The 24083-nt window shown below is 43.0% G+C and overlaps 1 protein-coding gene across 2 annotated transcripts in view; it reads right to left on the reverse strand.

Moving 5' to 3' along the window:
• Positions 1-6620: 6620 nt before the first annotated feature.
• Positions 6621-24083, reverse strand: part of LOC109915515 (dynein light chain Tctex-type 1-like) — a 28834-nt gene continuing 11371 nt past the window's right edge. For both annotated transcript variants that reach the window (XM_020515150.2, XM_020515149.2), the window contains 2 exons: positions 10960-11037; positions 6621-6902 (listed from right to left, as the gene is read on the reverse strand). In XM_020515150.2, the coding sequence (XP_020370739.1) occupies positions 6832-6902; positions 10960-11037 (149 nt within the window). In that variant the 3' untranslated portion in view covers positions 6621-6831. The remainder of the gene's footprint in view (positions 6903-10959; positions 11038-24083) is intronic.

Below are 24083 nucleotides of genomic sequence, written 5' to 3' on the forward strand. Positions count from 1 at the left end.
AGGGGGATAAGGACAGTGTTCTTCAATTTTGGAAGAGCTTTCACATCAAGAATGCAATTGATATTATCATGGAGGTCTGGGGTGATGTCAGTAAGGACTGCTTGCTTGCAGTTTGGCGGAAGCTTCTCCCAGATTTTTTCAAGACTTAAAAAGCTTTGATCCATCAGAGGAGCTCCCAAGAATCAAAGAACATCATGTTGATCTTGCAAAGCAAGCTGGATTTGAAGAAGTGGAAAGTGAGGATATCGAAGAGCTGCTTGAGTCCCACTGTGAAGACCTCTCTACGGCTGATCTACAACAACTTGTCACTGAGGGAGAAGTGGAAGCTGGAGATGAAGAAAATGAAGTCCAGGATGCAGTACCATGAGAGCTTTCCATTTCTATTTTATCTTCTATCCTGAGGGAAATTGAGAAGCAGTTGCAATGATTACAATGCAGAATGCAGCAGGGTAGCAGTTCGTGAAGTAAGATCTTCTTTGGCACCTTATGAACTGCTTCTTCATGAACAAAGAAAAAGGGCAAAGCAGCAAAAACTGGATGTCCTTTTTAAGCCAGCCCCTCAGAAACAGTCAGAAGACAATGGACCACTGCCATCCACTTTTGTATTAACTATTTTCACCCTAACCTTGCAAACAAAACTGTGCCTGTAGGTGGTGGTGGTGATGATGATGATGATGATGATGATGATGACGACAACCCTCAGCCCCTGCATTAACAACAAAGCTACCTCAGAACCTTCTTCGCCATCAAGTCATCTTGACTTTTTTTCCCAAGGTGATAAATTTACTGTTATTTCATTATTACCTGTGAATTAAACATTTCTTTAACCTGTGCTGTCCTTTATATTATGCTTTTGAGTCATTTTAAGTGATATTTTTTGTTGGTCCCCTTTTCCCGTAGGCCCCATTATTTCTATAGCATGATTTACTATAACACGTCATTTCACAGGAAAGCATCTATCGCGTTATAGCAGAACCCCCTGTACAACTTTATGTATTTATAAACATAACTTAGTCCTTGTAATATTTTCTATTATCCTCCTTGATTTTGTATTTCTAATTGTCTCGATTTTTTGCTTTTTTACTCATCCATCTCCCCCCATTAACCTACCTGTGAAAATATTAGTCCAGCTCTGTTCAGGTGCAGCTCATCCATCTTGAACAGGTCTCCCTATCACAGAGGGCTCTTGTGGAGCATTAGTAGTGTCTCTATCCCTGAACCAGTGTGTAATGCCATCTCTGAACCAGTTGATTAGAAAATATCACCGCCTGTCACAATGTCCCATGCATCTGAAGCCCATCTTCAAGTTTCATATCTCTATCAAATCCCTAACCTACCAAAATCAAATTCTCAGAAATAGTAAGAACTGCCAATGCTGGAGTCAGAGATTACACAGTGTGGAGTTGGAGGAACACAGCAGGCCAGGCAGCATCACAGGTGTAGGAAAGTTGATGTTTTGGGTTGGGACCCTTCTTTAGAAATCACATTTCTATCTCTTTTAAAAGTTTGAATTGTAGAATATTTAGTTTCAAACCTTTGTCACGTCATTCCCTTGTTCAAAAAAGGGAATAGGGATAACCCCGGAAATTACATGCCAGTTAGTCTTACTTCAGTGGTGGGCAAATTATTGGAAAGGGCTCTGAGAGATAGGATTTACGATTACTTGGATAGGCACAGTTTGATTCGTGATAGTCAGCATGGATTTGTGAGGGGTAGATCATATGCCTCACAAACCTTATTGAATTCTTTGAAGAGGTGACCAAACACGTGGATGAAGGTAGAGCAGTGGATGTGGTATACATGGATTTAAGTAAGACGTTTGATAAGGTTCCCCATTGTAGGCTCATGCAGGAAGTAAGGATAGGGATAGGGGGAAATGAGGCAGATTGGATTCAGAATTGGCTGACCCTTAGAAGACAAAGTGTGGTAGTGGACGGAAAATATTCAAACTGGTGCTCAGTTACGAGTGGTGTACCACAAGAATCTGTTCTGGGTCCTCTTCTATTTGTGATTTTTGTAAATGATTTGGAGGTAGGAGTGGAAGGGTAGATTAGTAAGTTCTCGGGCGATACGAAGGTGGGTCGAGTTGTGGATAGTGCGGAGGGCTGTTCTAGGTTACAAAGGGACATTGATAGGATGCAGAGCTGGGCTGAGAAGTGGCAGATGGAGTTTACCCCTGAAAAGTGTGAGGTGATTCATTTTGGAAGGACAAATTTGAAAGCAGAATACAGGGTTAAGGGAAAGATTCTTGGCAGTGTGGAGGAGCAGAGAGATCTTGGGGTTCATGTCCACAGCTCCCTGAAAGCTGCCACCCAGGTGGATAGAGTTGTTAAGAAGGCGTATGGTGTGTTAGCTTTCATTAATAGAGGGATTGAGTTGAAGAGCCGTGAAGTTGTGCTCCAGCTATACAAAACCCTGGTTCGGCCACATCTGGAGTATTGTGTCCAGTTCTGGTCACCTCATTACAGGAAAGATGTGGAAGCGTTGGAAAAGGTGCAGAGGAGATTTAGCAGGATGTTGCCTGGAGGGAGGATCTTACGAGCTAGGGCTTTTCTCTTTAGAATGACGAAGGATGAGAGGTGACTTGATAGAGGTGTACAAAATGATCAGAGGTATAGATAGAGTGGACAGCCAGAGACTTTTTCCTAGGGTGGAGGTAGCTATTACAAGGGGGCATAGTTTTAAAGTGAGTGGAAGTAGATATAGGGGAGACGTCAGAGGTAGGTTCTTTACTCAGAGAGTGGTAGGGGCGTGGAATGCATTGCCGGAGAGGGTAGTGAAGTCGGCCTCATTAGGGGCATTTAAGCAGCTATTAGATAGGCATATGGATGATATATAAGGTAGGGGTGGAGGTTAGATAGATCTTAGGTTTAGGGTAAAAGTTCAGCACAACATCGTGGGCCGAAGGGCTGTGGTGTACTGTTCTATGTAGCCACATCTCTATGACGTATATTCATTTCTATTCATGCAAATAATTTGCCTAATTTATTTATGTGACTGCTTTGCATATTTTGATACTGTACCTTTAGCTTGACATTTTTCTAATTTTTCCTGACATCAACTTTGACACCAATGCTGTGTTACCTTTTTACTGTTTCTGTCCCTTCCTGACCCCAGGCTGGGGAATCTGGTAGATGGGGTTCACAATCTCAGAATAAGTAGTTGAGCATTTAGGACAGATGAGAAATTTCTTCACTCAAAATTACTGTGAATGTTTAAAATTCTCCACCCAAAGGAATTGAATGCTCAAGCATTGAGTAAATTCAGGACAGAGATAGTAGGAACTGCAAATGCTGGAGAATCTGAGATAACAAGGTGTAGAGCTGGATGAACACAGCAGGCCAAGCAGCATTAGAGGAGCAGGAAGGCTGACGTTTCGGGCCTAGACCCTTCTGCAGAAATGGCCGAAGAGATTACGAGAGAGTTGCAGTGGGAGAGAGATCCACTGAGGTTTTTCCGGAGGGAGAAGGGTAACTTCTTCAGGGTAGGCATCCTTAGAAGAGGCTTCACAGTGGGGTTAAAATTGTTTCAGAGATAGTAGGAACTGCAGATGCTGGAGAATCTGAGATAACAAGGTGTAGAGCTGGATGAACACAGCAGGCCAAGCATTTCTGAAGAAGGGTCTAGGCCCGAAACGTCAGCTTTCCTGCTCCTCTGATGCTGCTTAGCCTGCTGTGTTCATCCAGCTCTACACCTTGTTATCTCAAATTCAAGACAGAGTTTGGTAGATTTTTAGATGCTTAGGGGCATTAAGGAATATGGGGATACTGTGAGAAGGTAGAAGTGAGATCTTCTGATAAGGCCTAAGATCTGTTGAACCACACAGCAGATTCAAAGGGCAAATTGCTGCCTTCAGCTCTTATTTCTTATGTTCATAACTCCATTCCCAATCCCAGTGAGGTTGCTTGTGAACTGCAGTCAACATCAAAAATATTCCCAATCCTATTCCTGGGAGGCACACAAATGTGTGTGGCTTTGATTGACTTGACTGGATATTCTCTTCTGTGTAGCCAGATGATCACAGAACAACTACTTACATTTATATAGTGCTTTTAAATGTAATAACATACCAAAATACTTCATAGATGCTCTATAAAACAAATGACATTCGACCAAAAGCTTGATCAAGGAGGCAAATTTTAATGAAGAGATGGACAACGTGAGATGTTTAGAACAAGAATTTCAAAGCTTGCAGCCATGGCAGCTGAAGGCCCAGCCATCAATTGTGGAACAGTTGAAGTCAGGGATGCTCAAGATGCCTGAATTTGAGTGCAGACATCTTGGAGTTCTGAAGAACTACTGATGTCTATTCTCTGATAATGATAGGTAAGAATAGAATCATGCACGTGCAGCCTCTCCTGCTGTTCGATGATGGAGGAGGATGGTGCGATGAAATATGTGAAAGACAACAAAAAGGTCAGGAGGATGAGGAAGGGTATTCTATCCTTGTCACTGTCACATTGGATGTTATTCGTGACTTCAAAAGCCATTTTAGTACTCTACCAAGGGCAGAAACCCTGGTTGAAGGGATTCCAAAACAGGATTCTGGAAAGGCTGGACATGAACCAGGGAGGGGACAATGCCTTCAGAACTTTAAAAGACTGCTGTTGAGGTCAAAGTGCAGCCTTTGGCGAGCATTGTGCTTCACTGAAGGTGAGCAGCATTAATATATATTCTATATAGAGGGGTAGTAAGGTAGTTAGTGGAGTGGTATGCTCCTCCTGTGAGATGTGGGAGATCAGGGAGAAGTCAAAAGTCCCTGACAACTATGTCAGCTGGGAGTGTGTCCACCTGCAGCTCTTCTCAGACCACATGGATCTATTGGAGTGGCAGTTGGACTCACTAAGGAACATAGAGGAAGCAGAAAGTTTTAGAGATAGGTGTTTCAGGAAGGTGGTCACCCCAAAGGTTCAGCCAGATAGATGGGTGACTGTCACGAGGATTGGGCATGCAGACATTGCAGGAGTCCCCTGTGACCATTCCCCTCTCAAACAGGTATACTGTTTTGGATACTGTTTGGGAGAATGGCCACTCAGGGGAAAGCAACATCAGTAGCCAGATCAGTGGCACCATTATTGACCCTCTTTGCTGTAAACCAAGCCAAAGTGTAAGTGGGTGGTAGTGATAGGGGATTCTGTAGTCAGGGACACAGATCGGCATTTCTGTGGCCGAGAGCAGTCTCCAGGATGATGTGTTGCCTCCTTGATGCCTGGGTCAAGGATGTCTCTGAGTGGGCACAGAACATGCTGAAAGGGGAGAGTGAGCAGCCAGATATTATGGTCCATGTTAATTCTAATAACATAGGCAGGAAGAGAGATGAGGTCCTGCAATGGGAATTTAGGAAGTTAGAAAGTTCAAATGCAGGACCTCCAGAAGCGTACCAACCCACCTGTCAGTGCATTCCAGGTACTTACCACCCTCTGTTAAAAAAAACTTTCCATGCACATTTGCTTTCAACTTCTCCCCTCTCACCTTAAAACTATGCCCCCTAGTATTTGACATGTCCACCATGGGAAAAAGACTATCCATCCTATCCATGCCTCTCATAATTTTATATATTTCTATGAGGTCACCTCTTAGCCTCTTACACTCTAGCAAAAACAATCGAAGTTTGTTCAACATCTCCTTATAGCTAATATATTCCAATCCAGGCAACATCCTGGTAAACCTCTTTTTGCATCCTTTCCAAAGCCTCCAACATCCTTCCTATAGTGTGGGGACAGAACTATGCAGTATATTCCAAATGTGGCCTGACCAAAGTTTTATGCAATTGGAACATGACTTGCCAACTTTTATAATCAATGCCCTGACTGATGCCATATGCCTTCTTTACCATCTTATCCACTGTGCTGCCACTTTCAAGGAGCTATGCACATGTACCCCAAGATCCCTCTGTGTATCACAGCTCCTAATGGTCATACATTTACAATGTGCTTTCTTCTTGCATTTGATCACCCAAAACACAGCACATCACATTTTTCCAGATCAAACTCTATTTGCATATCTCTGCCCAACTTTCTAGCTAGACTATATCCTGCTGTATCCTTTGACAACCTTCCTCACTGTCCACAAATCCACCAATTTTTGTGTCATCTGCAAATTTACTGATCAGTCTGCAAACTTACTGATCAGTAATCAGGGATGGAGCACTTTTTAGCTATGAAGAGAGGGTGGATTATCTCAGGTTGTTTTCTTCCAAGCAGAGAAGGCCAAGCGGGGGGCCTGATGAGATCTATAAGATTACGAGAGGCATGGACAGGATGGATAGGAAGCTGTTCTTCTAGATGAAGCGTCAATTTTAAAGGTGAAAGGATGTTTAGAGGATATTTGAGGAAAATTGTTTTCATCCAGAGAGTAGTGAAAATCTGGAATGAACTGCCTGGGAGGGTGTTAAGGTGGGAATTCTCACAACCTTTAAAAAGTACTTGGATCAGCACCTAAAGTGTCATGACTTATAGGCCAAATGCTGGAAAGTGGGAATGATGCAGATTTACAGTCGTTTTCGCTTTCTTCAAGTGATTCTAGTTCAAGTATATCAAACCTTGAATAATGCAACACAAGTGTAAATTGAACATTTCACATTTATTTAAAAACTTCAACAATAAAACAACTTTGTACATTATATTTGTTTACTTTTCTTAGCAGTATAGATTAAACCAATGCTACATCAAATCTATAGAACTTTGCACCAAACCCAATACTGAACTGAGATACTGCACTGGACAGTAAAGGAATATATGCCAACTGTTGTTCATGTTTACTGAGGATACTGTGTAAGAGTAGCGTTTCACAGTTACAAATTTGACGAAGATTTCTGGCAGCTTCTAGGTTTCAGATACCTAGCCCAAAGACACTGACTATACAAAACATAGTCTTATTCTCCCATCTCACAGTGCAGCTTCCTGAAAACAAAGAAGGAACATACAAGTTTAAGCAATTTAAATTAGAACTAGTCAATACACTACAATTTGATAAGAATTTTTATTTTTCTCTTTAAGTACACCATGCAGCAATTGCAGGAAGGATCCTGTCTAGACTTAGCACTTAAGTGTGCAATCATCTAATCACAAGGTAATCCTTTGTTGGCTCTTACTCCATATTCATCTCAATTCTCAGACAAGCAACTGGCATTAGTTCAGACTCACATCCTACAAGCACTTTGAACAGCGAACTCTTCCAAACTACTGCAACTGCATTTCACATTGTAATTATTAAATAAGTAGAGATCAACAAACAGCATAAAATGTGATCATATGTTGGATATACCAAAGCCATCTTGTAGTTTTCATACAAAAACTTTATGGTGGGTCAATTGAGGAACAGTGGAGGACTTTCAAAACGATTTTTCACTGTGCTCAGTAGAAGTATATTCCAGTGATAAGGAAGAACTGTAGGAAAATAAATAGTCAGACATGGATGTCTAAGGAATAAAGGAAAGTATCAGATTAAAAAAAAACATACAAGAAAGCAAAGATTAGTGGGAAACTAGTAGACTGAGAAATCTTTAAAGGCCAGCAAAAAGCCACGAAAAACGTTATAAAGAAAAGTAAGATAGATTATGAGAGTAAACTAGCTCAGAATATAAAAACAGGCAGCAAAAGTTTCTATAAATATGTAAATCGTAAAAGAGTGGTGAAGGTAAACTTGATCCTTTAGAGGATGAGAAGGCCAATTTAATAACTGGGAATGAGTAAATAGCTGAGGCATTAAACAGAGATAGTAGGAACTGCAGGAGAATCTGAGATAACAAGGTGTAGAGCTGGATGAACACAGCAGGCCAAGCAGCATCAGAGGAGCAGGAAGGCTGATGTTTCGGACCTAGACCCTTCTTTAGAAATGTCAGAACAGTTATTTTGTGTCGGTCTTCACAGTGGAAGACACAAATAACATGCCGAAAACTGATGGCAAGAAGGTTATAGCAGGTGAGGACCTAGAAACTATTATTATCACTAAGGAGGCAGTGCTGGGCAAGCTAATGGGGAGAAAGGTAGACAAGTCTCCTGGCCCTGGGTACTAAAACGGTAATGGGGGAAATAGCAAATACACTAGTAATTATGTACCAAAATTCACTGGACTCTGGGGTGGTTTCCGCAGATTGGAAAACAGCCAATGTGACGCCACTGTTTAAAAAAGGAAGTAGGCAAAAAGCAGGTAACTATAGGTCAGTTAGCTTAACTTTGGTAGTGGGGAGAATGCTTGAATCTATCATTAAGGAAGAAATAGCAAGACATCTGGATATAAATTCTCTCATTGGGAACACCCAGTGTGGGTTCCTGAAGGGTAGGTCATGTTTAACTAATTTGGTGGAATTCTTTGAGGACATTACTTGCATGGTGGACAATGGAAAACCTGTGGATGTAGTGTATCTGGATTTCCAGAAGGCATTTGACAAGATGCCACACCAATGGCTGCTACATAAGATAAAGTTGCACGGTATTACAGGTAATGTATTGGCATGGATAGAGGATTGCTTGACTGGTAGAAAGCAAACAGTAGGAGTAAATGGGTGTTTTTCTGGTTGGCGGTCAGTGGCTAGTGGTGTGCCTCAGGGATCAATGTTGGGACCGCAATTGTTTACAATTTACATAGATGATTTGGAGTTGGGGACTAAGCATGGTGTGTCAAAATTTGCAGATGACACTAAGATGAGTGGTAGAGCAAAGTGTGCAGAAGACACTGAAAGTCTACAGAGGGATATAGATAGTCTAAGTGAGTGGGCAAAGGTCTGGCAGATGGAGTACAATGTTGATAAGTGTGAGGTCATCCATTTTGGTAGAAATAACAACAAAATTGACTATGTTTTAAATGGTAAAAAATTGCAGCACGCTGCTGTGCAGAGGGACATGGGTGTCCTTGTGCATGAATCGCTAAAAGTAGGATTGCAGGTGCAGCAGGTAATTAAAAAGGCAAATGGAGTTTTGTCTGTCAATGCTGGAGGGATGGAGTTTAGAAACAGGGAGGCTATGCTGTGGCTGTATAGGGTCCTGGTGAGGCCACACCTGGAGTACTGTGTGCAGTTTTGGTCTCCTTACTTGAGAAGGGATATACTAGCACTGGAGGGGGTGCAGAGGAGATTCACTCGGTTGATTCCAGAGTTGAGAGGGTTGGATTATGAGAAGAGACTGAGTAGGCTGGGATTATACTCATTGGAATTCAGAAGAATAAGGGGAGATCCTATAGAAACATATAAGATTATGAAGGGAATAGATAAGGTGGAGGCAGGGAGGTTGTTTCCACTAGCAGGTGAAACTAGGACTAGGGGGTATAGCCCCTTCCCATAAAGGAAAGCAGATGTAGGACTGAGGTCAGGAGGAACTTCTTCACCCAAAGGGTTATGAATCTGTGGAATTCCCTGCCCAGTGAAGCGGTTGAAGCTACCTCGCTGGATGTGTTTAAGGCAAGGCTAGATAAATTTTTGAATAGTAAAGGGATTAAGGGATATGGTGTGCAGGCGGGTAAGTGGAGCTGAGTCTCAAAAAGATCAGCCATGATCTTAATGAATGGTGGGGCAGGCTTGAGGGGCCGGATGGCCTACTCCTGCTCCTAGTTCTTATGTTCTTATACAAAGAAAGGTGAAGAAACAGGTTATGTGGAGGGCACAGAATCTGTAAAGGAATATACTTAGGTTAAGTGAACAGGTAAATACTTGGCAGATGGAATACCTCAGAAAATGACATTGCCCACTTTCGAAAGAACAGAAAAACAAAATATTAATTAAGTGGAGAGAGACTACGTAATGCTGCAGTATAAAGGATGTTCTCTCATTTAAATAAACAAAAATGCTGTGATAGTGAATAATAAGGTAGGCAAATAAAATTTTGCCACTTATTAGAAGGGAGAGGATATAAAAGTAATGAAGTCTTGCCAGAGCTACTGGTGAGACCACACTGAAAGCATGCAGTACAGTTTTGTTCTCCCTATTTAAGGAAGAATAAACTTGCATTGGAGGCAGTTTAGAGAAAGTTCATTAAGTTAATTCCTGGGCCACGTTCCCCCCAATTATTTTTTCTGCTTTGCAGATGTCCAAGGGTCTGTGTGCAGCAGCAACTTCTGCATGTGAAGTTAATTTATCAGCGGCATGGTGGCTCAGTGGTAAATAATAATCTGTCTGTGTGGAGTTTGCGCATTCTCTCCGTGTCTGTGTGGATTTCCTCCCACAATTCCAAAGATGTGAGAGGTTAGGTGGATACAGCCATGCTAAATTGCCCATAGTGTCCAGGGATGTATAGGTTACATGGAAGTACAAGGTTACAGGGATAGGATAAGGGTGATGGGGTCTAGCTAGGATGCTCTTTGGAGGGTTAGTGTGGATTCGATCAGCCTAATGGCCTGCTTCCACACTGTAGGGATTCTGTGATTCTAGCATGCTGATCAGCATCCAAAGGACCACTGAGGTGCACAACTGAGTGAGAATGTTTATGGGACGAAGGCTTTATGTGGAAAAGTTGAGGTTGGGCTGATAATAACTGGAGTTTAAAAGAACAGTTTGTGATGTGATTCAAACATACAAGATTCTGAGGCAACTTGAGAAAAGGTAGGTCCTAACAGGAAGCTGCCCTTCACGGGGGAATCTACAACTACTGACATAGTTTTATAATAAGGGGTCTCCTATTCAAAATAGGCACTGACCTGTCTGTTCAAGATTGATTTGGACATTTTTGATCTAAATGGGAACCAAAAGTTATACGGGTGGGGCCAAGATTTTCTTGAATGGTGGAGCAGGCTTGAGGGCCAAATGGTTTTCTCCTATTTCTATGTACTGGATGCTGAATTTCAAATACAGTTCAACCAGCTAACTTTCTGACAACTCAATGTTGGATGAGAAAAGGAACAGAAGAAAGGTGGATACACTCAGTAGTTTCATTGACACAGCATATTATGTCAAAACACTTCAAAGTACTACAACAAATGTTCCAAAAATGTATACAGGAGATTCTAACTATTCCAGATATTACTCACCATCAGCATTATTATCCCAGTAACAGGAGCTAGCTGTGTGTAAACCAGCACCATTCTTTTGCATTATTACAGAGGTCACTAAAGGAAAATACAAATGAAGTGGGTTAACACATGAATGTTAATAACACTGGGCACATATGGAAACCATCTAGCACTCCACAATATCTACCAATTACTGCACAATTGCATTGGCATAATTCTAACATCTTTCCAAATAGGTACGATAAAAACATGACAAAAGAACACAATTTCAAGCAATAAAATAAAAATTGTTAAAGAACAGTGGATTAGATTATCTATCTATCAGTTGAAGAGGTAGCACCAGTATGGATAGGATGAACAGCAGGCTGAATCCTCCCGAGGAACGACAATCATGGTCGATTTGCCACATCAGTGTATTTTTTCTTTTACTTAAACTGCATGGAGCTCTGCACTTCTGGCCTTAATCTCATTTTCCAGTTGCTTCAGAAATGCAGCAGCAGCACTGGAGGCCGAACACTGGCTTTTTTTAAAACACCAGCAACAGCCATATTCTTGGATCTCGGGTGGCTGTCTGTATGGAGTTTGCACATTCTCCCTGTGTCTGTGTGGGTTTCCTCCGGGTGCTCCGGTTTCCTCCACAATCCAAAGATGTGCAGACTAGTGGATTGGCCATGCTAAATTGCCCGTAGTGTTCAGGGATGTGTAGATTAGGTGGATTATAGGGGGAATGGGTTTAGGTGGGATGCTCTGAGGGTTGGTGTGGACTTGTTGGGCCGAAGGGCCTGTTTCCACACCGTAGGGATTCTATTCTATTCTTAAAAAGAATACCGAAGGGGTACATGCATAAGGTGAGAAGTCATCACGACATCAATTTACTTGGAACTGGAGCTGAATTTTCAGGGTTCCAGAAGATGTCCCCTCCTACCATTCTCTTATATATGGTTATTTCTAATAAAGCCTGTCAATGTTCACTCACCCGAGTGTGGACCTGATCTTACTCCTTGGAAGTAGACTTCATTAAACCCTCTAAACCGGAGGCAACTAGCAAAGAACTTATGATGTGAAGCCCCGAGACAGCACAGTGCTATGGGTGAGGATGAGGTTAGCCCAGTGATCGGCGCAAAGTAATGGAGAAAAACTTGACAACAAAACCCTGTAGTGACAGACCTCAATATTCACTGAGATACCAGATCGTGGAGAGGGAAAGCATGCACAAAGATAAACATGCATGCAAAGATCTCACAGCAGGGAATAAGGCATGCAACTAGAAAAATTAAATTCTTGCAAACCTTAAGTCTTTACAGGGAGGGATAAGTGCCAAGAGAGGAAACCCGCACAGCTCTACGAAGAACAAGGAGGGTAAAGAAGCATTTTGGTCACCATAGATCAAATAACAATACATGAATGATGGGAAAGGCCTCCCCTTTTTCAGTCCCTCCAGAAAACAAAGCATGTTCTGATCAGGCTGTATATTGAGTAAACAGGCAAAATGGTTTGGCAGATAGTACTCTGCTCCAGTACTCAATTAAAAAGCCAGACAAAGACCAGGTGGCAGTGCCGATGCCATTCTTGCTAAACAAGGTATTGAAGAAACTGTGACAGATGAGGATGTAAAGCTTTCAACTTCTATTTCAGTTTAATTGGTGCAACCAGCAGTCGGGGGGGAAGCCATTCAGGTTTTCTAATCAACCCGTTCAGAGATGTTACTAGACATCTCGAAAACTGGGTCAGCGCAAATGGACATGCACCAAATGCAAAGGGAAACCATTTTTTTTTTTCTATATCCTGACGTGCTCTTGCACACAACTGAGTGATTTTTTCCATCACCAAAACACTCATAGATGAACAAAAATACTATTAACCACCATCAATAAATCAACTGTGTTTTCTAATTGATTAATTTACATACAAAACCCAATGCAGACCACCAAAGTTGAAGGAGAGGGAGGGAGAAAGGGAAGATCAATCAAAAAAGAGTTGGAACAGGAGATAATGTACTCCATCCCCAGCAGTACCCCCCCCTCTCTAAAGGCGGTGGACACTGCAAGTTCCGTCTACAAGGAAACACGTGCTCAAATGTGGAGGAGGGGCAGACAGTTGGCTGCCTCAATCTGTTAACAGCCCAGGAGCAGACCCACGAAGCGGTTTTTGACTTGCCAACACTCTTCCAAACCAGAAGCCCAAAGGTCAGGAGTGTGGGGCTAAAGTGCAACCGAAAGCACAGCAAAATATTTTTTCACATATTTAAAAAGTGGGTGCAATTGCTCACAGTCAATATATCCATGGCCCACGAACTCCAATACACCACAAAATAAGCAGCTGGGCTGGGAGTCCGTGAACCACCGCAATCTGCGTAACATGGGCTGCTGCATGCCACACCCTCCACCCCAAGACACTGATGGAAAGTGGAAGGACTCTCACTTATAGACCTTTCTGCCCAGCGGTAAGGAGGTACACTATAACCTGTCTGGGTAATGGACGAAGGAGTAGAAGTGGATGGTCTGCAGCAGCAGCCCATACAAAAAGCACTTCTGTGCCAGGTGGAAGGACACATAGAGCATTCCCATGAGACATTTCAGGTTGGGGGCACGGGCACCTGAGGGAGGTTTAGGTACCCAGGACCAATGCGACTAATGCGAAATTCTGTCTGAGCAAGGGTAGGCACAGTTAGGATCCCACCGCACCCCTGAGCGTCCTTCAACTGCAGCACAATGTTGGGTCTAAGCACCACCATTTTAAGGCAACAGATGGCAATGGCTATAGCTGGACATCTACCACCACCCTATTTACTAATTCCTGCAGCAACATCAGGATAGGCCTCTGCCACTCGGCACGTCCCCAATTCTGGTCACCCCAGCAGCCACGGCCCTCCCTTCCACCAGTCACTCAAACCTGCGATGATGGAGGTGCAGATTCCCGAGTATCAGCTCTTTGATGATAACCACTATCCCTGATGGTGGGAAAACTAACACAGGTTGACTAAGTACTAGACAATGATCAGATCCTGGTAAAAGACAGACAGGGATCTCAGAGAGACCTGAAGATCCTCACGGTCTACGAACAGGAGCTGTCTGTCATAATTCAGCATCTGGCAGAAGAAACACATCACCAGGGTACACCATCTGGGAGCAGGCTCAACAAAAAGGTATCGCTGCAGGGTCTGAAGACAAAAAGTCACCACCTGGGTGCATAGGCATACCAGCAACTGACCGCCCTCCTAACAGGGAGACTCAGAACTTCTACAACAACTCAGTACATCATCTTGTTGCAGAAGAAATCAACCAGTATCTTCTGGACTTTTGTGACAAAACCAGGGAGGCAAAGGGACCAGACAGTACCACAGCACAGAACCTGGTTTATGACCAGCACTCAGCCTCTGTAAAACAGCACTTGGAGTAGGTCTGTCCTGTGCTTAAGTAAGTGGAGACTTTGGCCTCCAGCTCCTGCCAATTCACTGGCCAGGATTCTCCAGTTAAGCTAATACAGACCCCTGATCGAGGAGATGGGTAGTGCTCCAGTTAACCTCACAACTTCTCTGGCAAGGAATCCACCACCACAAACAACCAGGAACCCAGAACATTGGTTCAGTCGATCCTGGCAGAGGATGCAGCTAAGTACACTTCCTGCCACTCATGCATTCTCCCCAGGTCAACCAGGTTGGCTTTAGATGAAAGAATTAACCCTGCTGTCAGGCCATGCAGGAGTAATCCTGACAACCTCTTTCACAAGAGGCACAGGCAAGACTCCACGCAAAGTCAACACAGCTGGCCAGACAAGGGGCAACCCTAAAAAGTGCTGACACCCCCACAAAGTGGAGGGGTGCTGTCAGGGAACCAGACACTCCACAGTGGTGTTCAGAAATCAGATTTGGGCGAACAACCTGAACCCAAATGTGCGCAGAGTCCTGAGTAGATACTTGTGATCCATCCTACTGAACGCCTTCTCCTGATCAAGGGGCAGCAAGCAGCAGGACGATGACCAACCTGCAACAAGAAAGGGGCTGTTGTACAATGTAGTCATTCCCATGACATCACAGAACACACTGAAGAACTCACAGTCAATCCATCCACCCCAGGGACCCAGTCCTCAAGAGCTGGGTAAGGACGCCAATCACCTCCACCAAAGTGTCGGGAGCATTGAGCATCCTGGTGTCCCCAGGCCAACCTGCAGTCGATCTTCCCACAGAACTGTGTAAGTATCCTTGCTGAAGGGATCCAGAGAGAACAGAGCCAAGTAACAGACCAAAATTTGGGCCCTGCTGACCGCTGGATCTGAGACATGGGACCTGTCATCAACCAGCAGCACAAAGAACTGCAGATGGGCTCCCCATCTTCTTTCCGGTGAGTACAGAAAGATAGAGCTGCAGACCATGTCCTCGAGGAACCAGATTCATGGACTCACAGATGCACCTCAGGACCCAAAGAATTGTAGGTCCCTCAGCATGCCCTTCTTCTCTTCGTACGCACACTGCCATTGTCCCCCATCACCTCCCCCCTCCCCCACCTCCTGCACGAACAGGTACATGTTGAGCTGACCGAGATGTGACTACAGTTTGAATACCTCCTTCTCCAACTCCTCAACCTTGGACTTCTGCCTCCTTAAGCTCTTGTGTACTCCTGGCAGGAGATGAGGACGTGAGTCTCGCCCATATTCCACCATAGCGTTAAGGAGACAAAGCCACCCACCCCAGATTCTTTCTCTAGCTGGCCCAGAACTGATGGAATGAGCCCCAGAACTGATCATCCTCCAGCCACAGTCTAAAGCGCCAGAATGCAGATTCCAGCTGGGAGTGGAATGGGGTCAGCTCTGTCCACACCAGGTGGTGATCCGTGCATGGAGTCTGTTGCACAGAGGCTGTTGGAATGCATGTGACATTCACCCATGTAAAGCTATGATTCTCGATGCTCAGACCCCAGGCCTCACAAAAGTGCTGGGGTGTGCATATTTCAGCAGATAGCCATCAGACTGAAGGACTTGGCCAAGTCCCTCAACCTATTCCTCGATGCCACACCAGCCTGGGTACTGCCATGATTCTGCTCCTGAAAGGTGCAGTTGAAAATACCACCGCCCCCACCAAGATGGCTAACCGAAGGCCACCGTGCTAGAATTGAAGGCAAACTGACTCGTGTAGACTCAACCTGGGCACTCCAGAATAAAACACATACTTCACGGAGGACTGAGAAGTTGTGGTTCCCTGTTGCCACTGATGTTGAGGCTGGCTATAATTATCTTCCTGTCAGCAGCACTGTACAAACTTCACAATCACCCTCAGTAAGTAGAAGGAGGAAGGATTACACAGGGTCCTGGCCTCCCTTTGAAGCTTACTGAGGAACATCTTGAACTACTGCTGGTTGTTCCAGGCCCAGATAGGACAAAAAAGACCAGCTCAAAATTATTTCAGCAGTTCAAAACCAGCAAGACACTATTGTGACAACCAAGATATTTTTCCAGAAACTTCTGGAATTCCTCATGTGGGGTACGGGAAGATTGGAGGAGGGCAAATGGAAATCCATAACCTCACTGAAGATGGATTCTGCAGCAGCCCCAGTGCCACAATCAAGCCCTCATCCTCTTCTGGGTGGCTGTTCAGGAACACAGGCTCTTCCTCCACCATTAGGGAGGGGGCAGATGTAGTTCAGGGTCACCAGGCCTAGGGACCGAAGAAGAAGGGTCTAGGCCCGAAACGTCAGCTTTCCTGCTCCTCTGATGCTGCTTGGCCTGCTGTGTTCATCCAGCTCTGCACCATATTGCATTCTCAAGAGGCTTTTCAGATTATGGGATGTGGGCTGCTAAAGGAAGGGTTGAAATGCAACCAAAACACAAAAAATAAAAACAAAGGGGTGCAATTGCCCGAAATCTATATTTACATGGTCCACAGACTCCTTAGTGCCACAAAATAAACACTTGGGTTGGGAGTCCGTGAACCGTTGTAATCTGCAGTTATAATCAACCTCAGCTTCTACTGGGAATCCTTGCTACCTCGCAGTAATAAGCATGCCAAGGAATGTCCAGGAGGCAGATGAAGGAGTCAAAGAAGATGATATGCAGCAGCAGCCCTTACACAAAGCACCTCCGCACCAAGTGAAATTAAACATAGGGAATTTCTGTAAGGCACTTCAAGTTGTATGATGCAGGCTCCTGAGGGATGTTCAGGAATCTAGTCCCAGTGTTACCTGTCTGGGTGGGATGTTCTGTGGGTCGGTGTGGACTTGTTGGGCCGAATGGTCTGTTTCCATACTGTAGGGATTCTATGATTCTTAGATTAATTGCATCAAATTTGGCCTATGAACAGGAGGTAGTTATATAGGCATGAGGACAGATCTGGCCATAGTGGGTTGGGCAGGAAGACTAAAAGCTGGACAGTTGGTAAGCAGTGGCTGATCACAGAATCCCTACAGTGTGGAAACAGGCCCTTCGGCCCAACAAGAGCATCCCATCCAGACCCATTCCTCTATCCCTGTATTTCCCATGTCTAACCCACCTAACCCAAACATCCCTGAGCGAATCCACCTACCCTACAGTCTTTAGACTGTGGGAGGAAACCAGAGCACTCGGAGGAAATCCACACAGACACGGGGAGAATGTGCAAACTCCACACACACAGTCGCTCGAGGGTGGAATCAAACCCAGGTCCCTGGCACTGTGAGGCAGCAGTGCTAACCACCAAGCCACAATGCTGCCCCTTGTAAGGTTGTAACTATCTCCTGAAACACAGTTCAGGTAATTCTCCCATCAGATGATATGTCGGAGTTTTCGCAGCTCAGGCTCCAGATCAACCACTCTGAGCAGAAGTTCCTCAAGCGGCCAAACGTTCCTGCAGACGTAGTCAGTCTGAATTGCATTGGCAATTACCAGCTCCCACAAGCTACATCACCTGCCCAGCACTCTCCATTTTAATCAATTAATTAAAATGTTAAATATTTTAGAAGTGACTTTCCTAACTGTACTCTACAGACATAAGAACATCTCCTGATTTAAACCACTTGACCAGCAGCAACCTGCTGCACAATCCCCCACCAAGTCTGCTTCACATGACAGTGACCTGCTGCACAGTCCCGCTAGACAAATACATATCAACAACTCTGAGCTGATTTTCCTCAAGCAGTCAACACCTTCCAATCCAAAAAAAAACCTTATTCACTGGGACACCAAGCCAGCGCATACGAGGCCTTCAGCCAAATGCTGGAACCATAATCGTTCGGTGGCTGTTTTAGACCAGTGCGAATGTGAATGGCCAAAGACCCTTTTCTTGTGCCATAGTTCTCTATCAGCCTATCTCTATGACTCTGTTTCTTGTCATTTGCCAGCTTTTCATCCATGCTGATGCGTCTCTTATTTCATAGACTTCAACTTTGCTGGCAAACTTGTTATGTGGTAGTTTATCAAACGTCTTTTGGATGTTCATGCAGACCACATCAATCTCATTAGATCTTAAAACCATAAAATGCAAAGCAGAGGTAGGCCTCAACTTTTACTCTCAACATTCACTATCACTTCATTAAAAACCTCAAGTCAAATCAGTTAAATGTGGTTTGCAATCAATAAATCTGTCTTGGCATTCCCAAATTCTTTGTCTGAGTGACTGTTAATTTTGTTCCAGGTTATCGTTTCCGAAAGCTTTCACATCATCAAGGTTAAGCAACATGTAGCTGTTGGGGTTAATCTTACACCCCTTCTTTTTTTAATCAAATTGCAATTCTGCAATACACTGGCAGCATTCCTGTATCTAAGGAGGACTGGAATACTATGACCAGTGACAAAAGAATTTCCACCTTTATTTCTCTCAGATCCTTAGATACATCTGAATCAGTTATGGCAAATCTTAAGCAAAGCCAACCTTAATTTTTAATTTTTTTGTTTGATTTTTAATTATTTTTCTTGACCCCACCAATATCTTCAATATAAAAACCAAAAGAACTGCGGATGCTGTAAATCAGGAATAAAAACAAAGTTGCTGGAAAAGCTCAGCAGGTCTGGCAACATCTGTGGAGGAGAAAACAGAGTTAACGTTTCGGGTCCAGTGACTCTTCCTCAGACGTGCTGAATATCTTCAATATGACTGGCAGCATTTTTTTTGGTAACAACAGATGCAAAGTTATCAAAGTCAACTGTGCCCTCTGCCTGCTTACATAACATATGAATAAGGAACAAGCATGGGACATCGGTCCTTCAATTCTGCTCCACCATTCAATAAGATCACAGCTGATCTGATTTTATCTTATCTCTGCTTTCCTGCATACCCCCAATAATTTTACATCCCCTTCAATAATCAAGAATCTGTCTACTCTGCCTTAAAAATATTTAAAAGTTTTGCATCAACCCTCAGAGAAAAAATAACCCCTCATCTCTGTCTTAAATGGGCAACAGCCTTGTTTTCAAAATAGCTGTTGATTCTCCCACAAGAGGAAACATACTTTCAACATCTGGCCAGTCAAGTCCCCCCAGGATCTTACACATTTCAATTAAGTCACCTTTGATTCTTCTAAACTCCAGAGGATACAGGTCTAGCCTTTCTTAATAAGGCAATCCACACATTCCAGGTATTACACTAGTAAACAAAAACAGAAATAGCTGGAGAAACTCAGCAGGTCTGGCAGCATCTGTGGAGACAAAGCAGAGTCAATGTTTTGCGTCACCTTCTCTGAATTGATACATCCTTCCATGACCAGTATTGCACACAATATTTCAGATGTGATCTTATCAACACACTGTATAATTGAAGCACAACCTCCCAATTCCTGTATTCTATTCCCTTTACAATAAAACATAACTTCCCTGATTATTTGCTGTACCCGCACAAGGGCACCCAGATCTCCGACATTTCAGAGCTCTGTAACATTTCACCTTTCTTTTTCTTTTATTCAGTCACAGGATGAGGGTGTTGCTGGCCAGGCAGCATTTATTGCCCATTCCTTAATTGCCCAGAGCGCAGCTAACAGTCAACCACATTGCTATGGGTCTGGAGCTACATGTAGGCCAGACCAGATGAGGATGGCAGTCTCCTTCCGTAAAGGACATTAGTGAACCAGATGGGTTTTTCTGACAATCCATAATGGATTCATGGTCATCATTAGACTCTTAACTCCAGATTTTAATTGAATTCAAATTCCACCATCTGCCATGGAGGGATTCAAACCCAGGTCCACAGGACATTACCTGGGTGTCTGGATAAACAGTCCAGCAATAATACCACTAGGCCATTGCCTCCCCATTTAGATGATATGCTTCCTTTTATCCTTTCTGCCAAAACAGATGGTTTCACATTTTCCCATATTACACTCCATTTGACAGATCTTTGCCCGCTCACTTAACCTATGTCCCTTTGTAGGTTCCTTATGTCCTCCTTAACAACTCACTTTCCTATCTATATTTGTGTACAATACAACCCTTTATCTTCATCATGAGTTACTTTTGAAGTTAAACATGATTTACCTTTGACAAAACTATGTTGGCTCCACATGTCTGCTTTGAACTGATCAAAGTTCTCTGTAGTAATTTTTTAATAGTCTCTAATAATAGCTTCCAAAATTTTCCCTCTGACAGAAGTTAAGCTCACCGCCCTGTAGCTTTTGACGACATTTGGAATACTGATAGCACTTTTGGACCCCATATCTAAGGAAAGATATTCACAAGAAATGATTCCAGGGATGAAGGGCTTGTTATCTGAGGATTGTTGAAGACTCTGGGTCTATTCTCCATGCAGTTTAGAAAAATGAGGGGAATCTTTTTGAAACTTAAAAAAAATACTGGGAGGCCTGGATAGAGCAGATGTGGAGATGATGCTTTCCCTAGTAGAATAGACTAGGACCTGAACAGCACAGTCTCAGAGTTATTGCACAATCCTTCAGAACTGAGATGAGAAGGAAATTCTTCAGCCAGAGGGCCATGAATCTGTGAAACGTATTGCAGCAAAGGCTGTGGAACAAAGTCACTGAAGGTCTTTAAGGCGGAGATGGATTGATTCTCTTACTAATCAAGAACCTAAGATTATGGGGAAAAGACAGGAGAATGGAGTTGAGAAATCTAGCAGCCCCAATGGGCTGAATGGCCTCATTCTGCTCCTCTACTTATGGTCTAATTAGTTCCTCCTTTCTGCCTTCCATTATTTTTTGAATAAAGGAGTTAAATTGCTATTTTTCAATCTGCAGGAACCTTCATGTCTCATGCATTTTGGTAAATTCAAACAAACACATTAACTACTTCAATAGCTACTCCTTTAAAGACCCAAGAATGAAATTTATCAGGACCCAAGGTCTTGTCAACTTGCAGTTTAAGCAATTTACAAAGTACTACTTCCTTGTAATAGTAGTTGTAATTTTCTTGAGTTCCTCCCTTCCTTTCAACAGGATGTTACTTGTATCTGCTTAAGGAAGAACATTATATCTCTTCAATTTGCCTGCCATTCCCTTTATTCTCCATTACTAATTCCTCAGACTCACTTTTTGTAGGACCAACAATTACATTTTTAACTTTTTTTAAATATCTGAAGAAACTCTTTCTGTTTTTATATTATTGGCTAACTTTTGCGTCTAATTTTTCCCTTATTAATCTTTTAGTAATTTTTTGCTGTTTTATATATTTTGTCACTCTTCTGACCTGCCACCTATCTTTGCACGATTATATATCTTTTCTTTTAGTTTGACACTATCTTTAATTTTTTTTAGTTAACCACAGGTGGCATGACTGTCCCTTAGATTTTTCTTTCTTGTTTGGATGAGTAGTTCAAATATCATAATATTCAAGAATATGGGACAAGTGCAGGAAATTAGGATTAGTGCACTTTTGGTGGTAGTTTGATGGGTAGGCGATGGCCTGGTGGTATTATCTCTGGACTGTTAATCCAGAAACCCAGATAATGTTCTGGGGACCCGGGTTTGAATCCCGCAATGGTAGATGGTAGAATTTGAATCCAATAAATATCTGGAATTAACAATCTAATGATGACCATGAATCCATTGTCAATTGTCGGAAAAACCCATCTTGATCACTAATGTCCTTTCAGGAAGGAAACTGCCATCCTTACCTGGTCTGGTCTACATGTGACACCAGACCCACAGCAATGTGGTTGACTCTGAACTGCCCTCTGGGCAATTAGGGATGGGCAATAAATGCTGCTTGATCAGTGATGTCCTCATCCCATGAATGAATAAAGAAAAAAAAAGTTATGTTGGTGCAGACTTGATGGGCCGAAGGACCTTTTCTGCACTGTATGAATCTATGAATCTATAGAAGGCATACTTAGTAAGCTTGCAGATGACACCAAAATTGGTGGTATGGTGGACAGTGAAGAAGGTTATCTAAGATTACAAAGAAACCTTGAACACTTGGGTCAATGGGCTGAAGAGTGGCAGATGCAGTATAATTTGGAGAAATGCAAGGTATTGCATTTTGGTAAAACAAACAATGGCAGGACTTTTACCATTAAAATTAGGGGCTAGGGTAAGTGCTGGAGAACAGAGATCCCTAGGAGTTCAGGTACCTAATTCTTAGCAGTTTACATCAGATATAGATAGGGTGGCTAAGACGGTGTTAAGCATGCTTGCCTTCATCGCTTAGACCGTTGAGTATAGGAGTTGAGATAATATTTTGAGATTGTTCAAGATACTGGTGAGGCCTCTTCTGTGTCCAATTCTGGTTGCCCTGTTATAGGCAGGATATTATAAAGCTGGAGAGGGTTTAGAAGAGATATACTAAGATGTTGCTGAAAATGGAGGGTTTGAGTTATAAGGAGAGCCTGGATATGCTAGGACTTTTTTCACAGGAGCATTGGAGGTTGAGGGCTGACCTTATAGAGGTTTATAAAGTCATGAGGGGCATAGATCAGGTGAATGACAGGTGTCTTTTCCCTAGGGTGGGAGATTTCAAGACCAAGGGCATTTTTTAAAGTGGGAGGAGAAAGATTTTAAAAAGACATGAGGGGCAATTATTTTACAGGGAATGGTTTGTGTGTGAAATGAACTTCCAGAGGAAAGGTTGGATGTGGGTACAGTTACAATGTATAAAAGGCATTTAGGTAAGTTCATGAATAAGAAACGTTTGGAGGGATATGGGCCAAGTGCAAGCAGGTGAGATTAGTTTGTTTGGGGTATGGTCAGCATGAACTGCTTAGACCAAAGGGTCTGTTTCCGTGCTATATGACTCAATGACTATTTGGTGAAATGCATCTATTCTGTGCTTCCTGGAATATCCCCTTATATGTTTGCCAATACCTATCCCTTAACCTAAATTGCCAGTTCACTTTGCGTAGTTATGCTTTCATGCCTACATAGCTGCCCTTGCTTAAATTCAAAATAGCAGTCTTAGATGCATACTTCTTTTGTTTGAACTGTGGGGTGCTTTCACTATGACATCAGTAATTAATCCTATCTCATTGGTCAAAACCAGTCCTAATATAGGTTGCTCTCTGATTAAGGATTTACAGCACTAACCAATCTCTAAGCAGCCTTTCTCTTCTTTTACCACATAACTTACTATTTAAATGCCTAAAAACAATTAATTGATTTATGTCATGTCAGTTAACTCTTTGTCGCTGCTACAGACTCGTGGAGTCATACAGTGTAGAAAAGGCGCTTTGGCCCATCGAGTCTGCATTGACAATAACTACAACTAAATGTGCGTTAACCCCAATTTCCTGCACTTGACGTATATCCTTGAAAGTTATGATATTTCAAGTGCTCATCCAAATATTTTTTAAAGGTTGTAAGATTTCTGGCCTCCACTAACTTGCTAGGCAGTACATTCCAGATTCCCACCACCCTCTGAATGAAAAAGGTTTTTTCTCAAATCCTCTCCGAATCTACTGCCCCTTACCCAAAAACTATACCCCCTCATGACTGACCCCTCAACAAGGGGACCAGCTGCTCCCTACTCACCCTATCCATACCCCTCAAATCTTATACACCTCAATCATGTACCCTCTCAGTTTTCCATGCTCTAAAGAAACCAATACAAGCATATATAGTCTCTCCTGATAGCACAATAGCTTCATCCCAGACAACATCCTGGTGAACATCCTCTGTATTCTTGCGCTATCACATCCTTCACATAGTGAAGTGACCAGAACTGCATACAGTACTCCAGCTGTGACCTAATAAATGCTCTGTACAACACCAATATTACCTCCTTGCTCTTATACTCTAAGC

This window comes from Rhincodon typus, chromosome 9 (assembly GCF_021869965.1).
Source record: "Rhincodon typus isolate 14 chromosome 9, sRhiTyp1.1, whole genome shotgun sequence".
NCBI lineage: Eukaryota > Metazoa > Chordata > Chondrichthyes > Orectolobiformes > Rhincodontidae > Rhincodon > Rhincodon typus.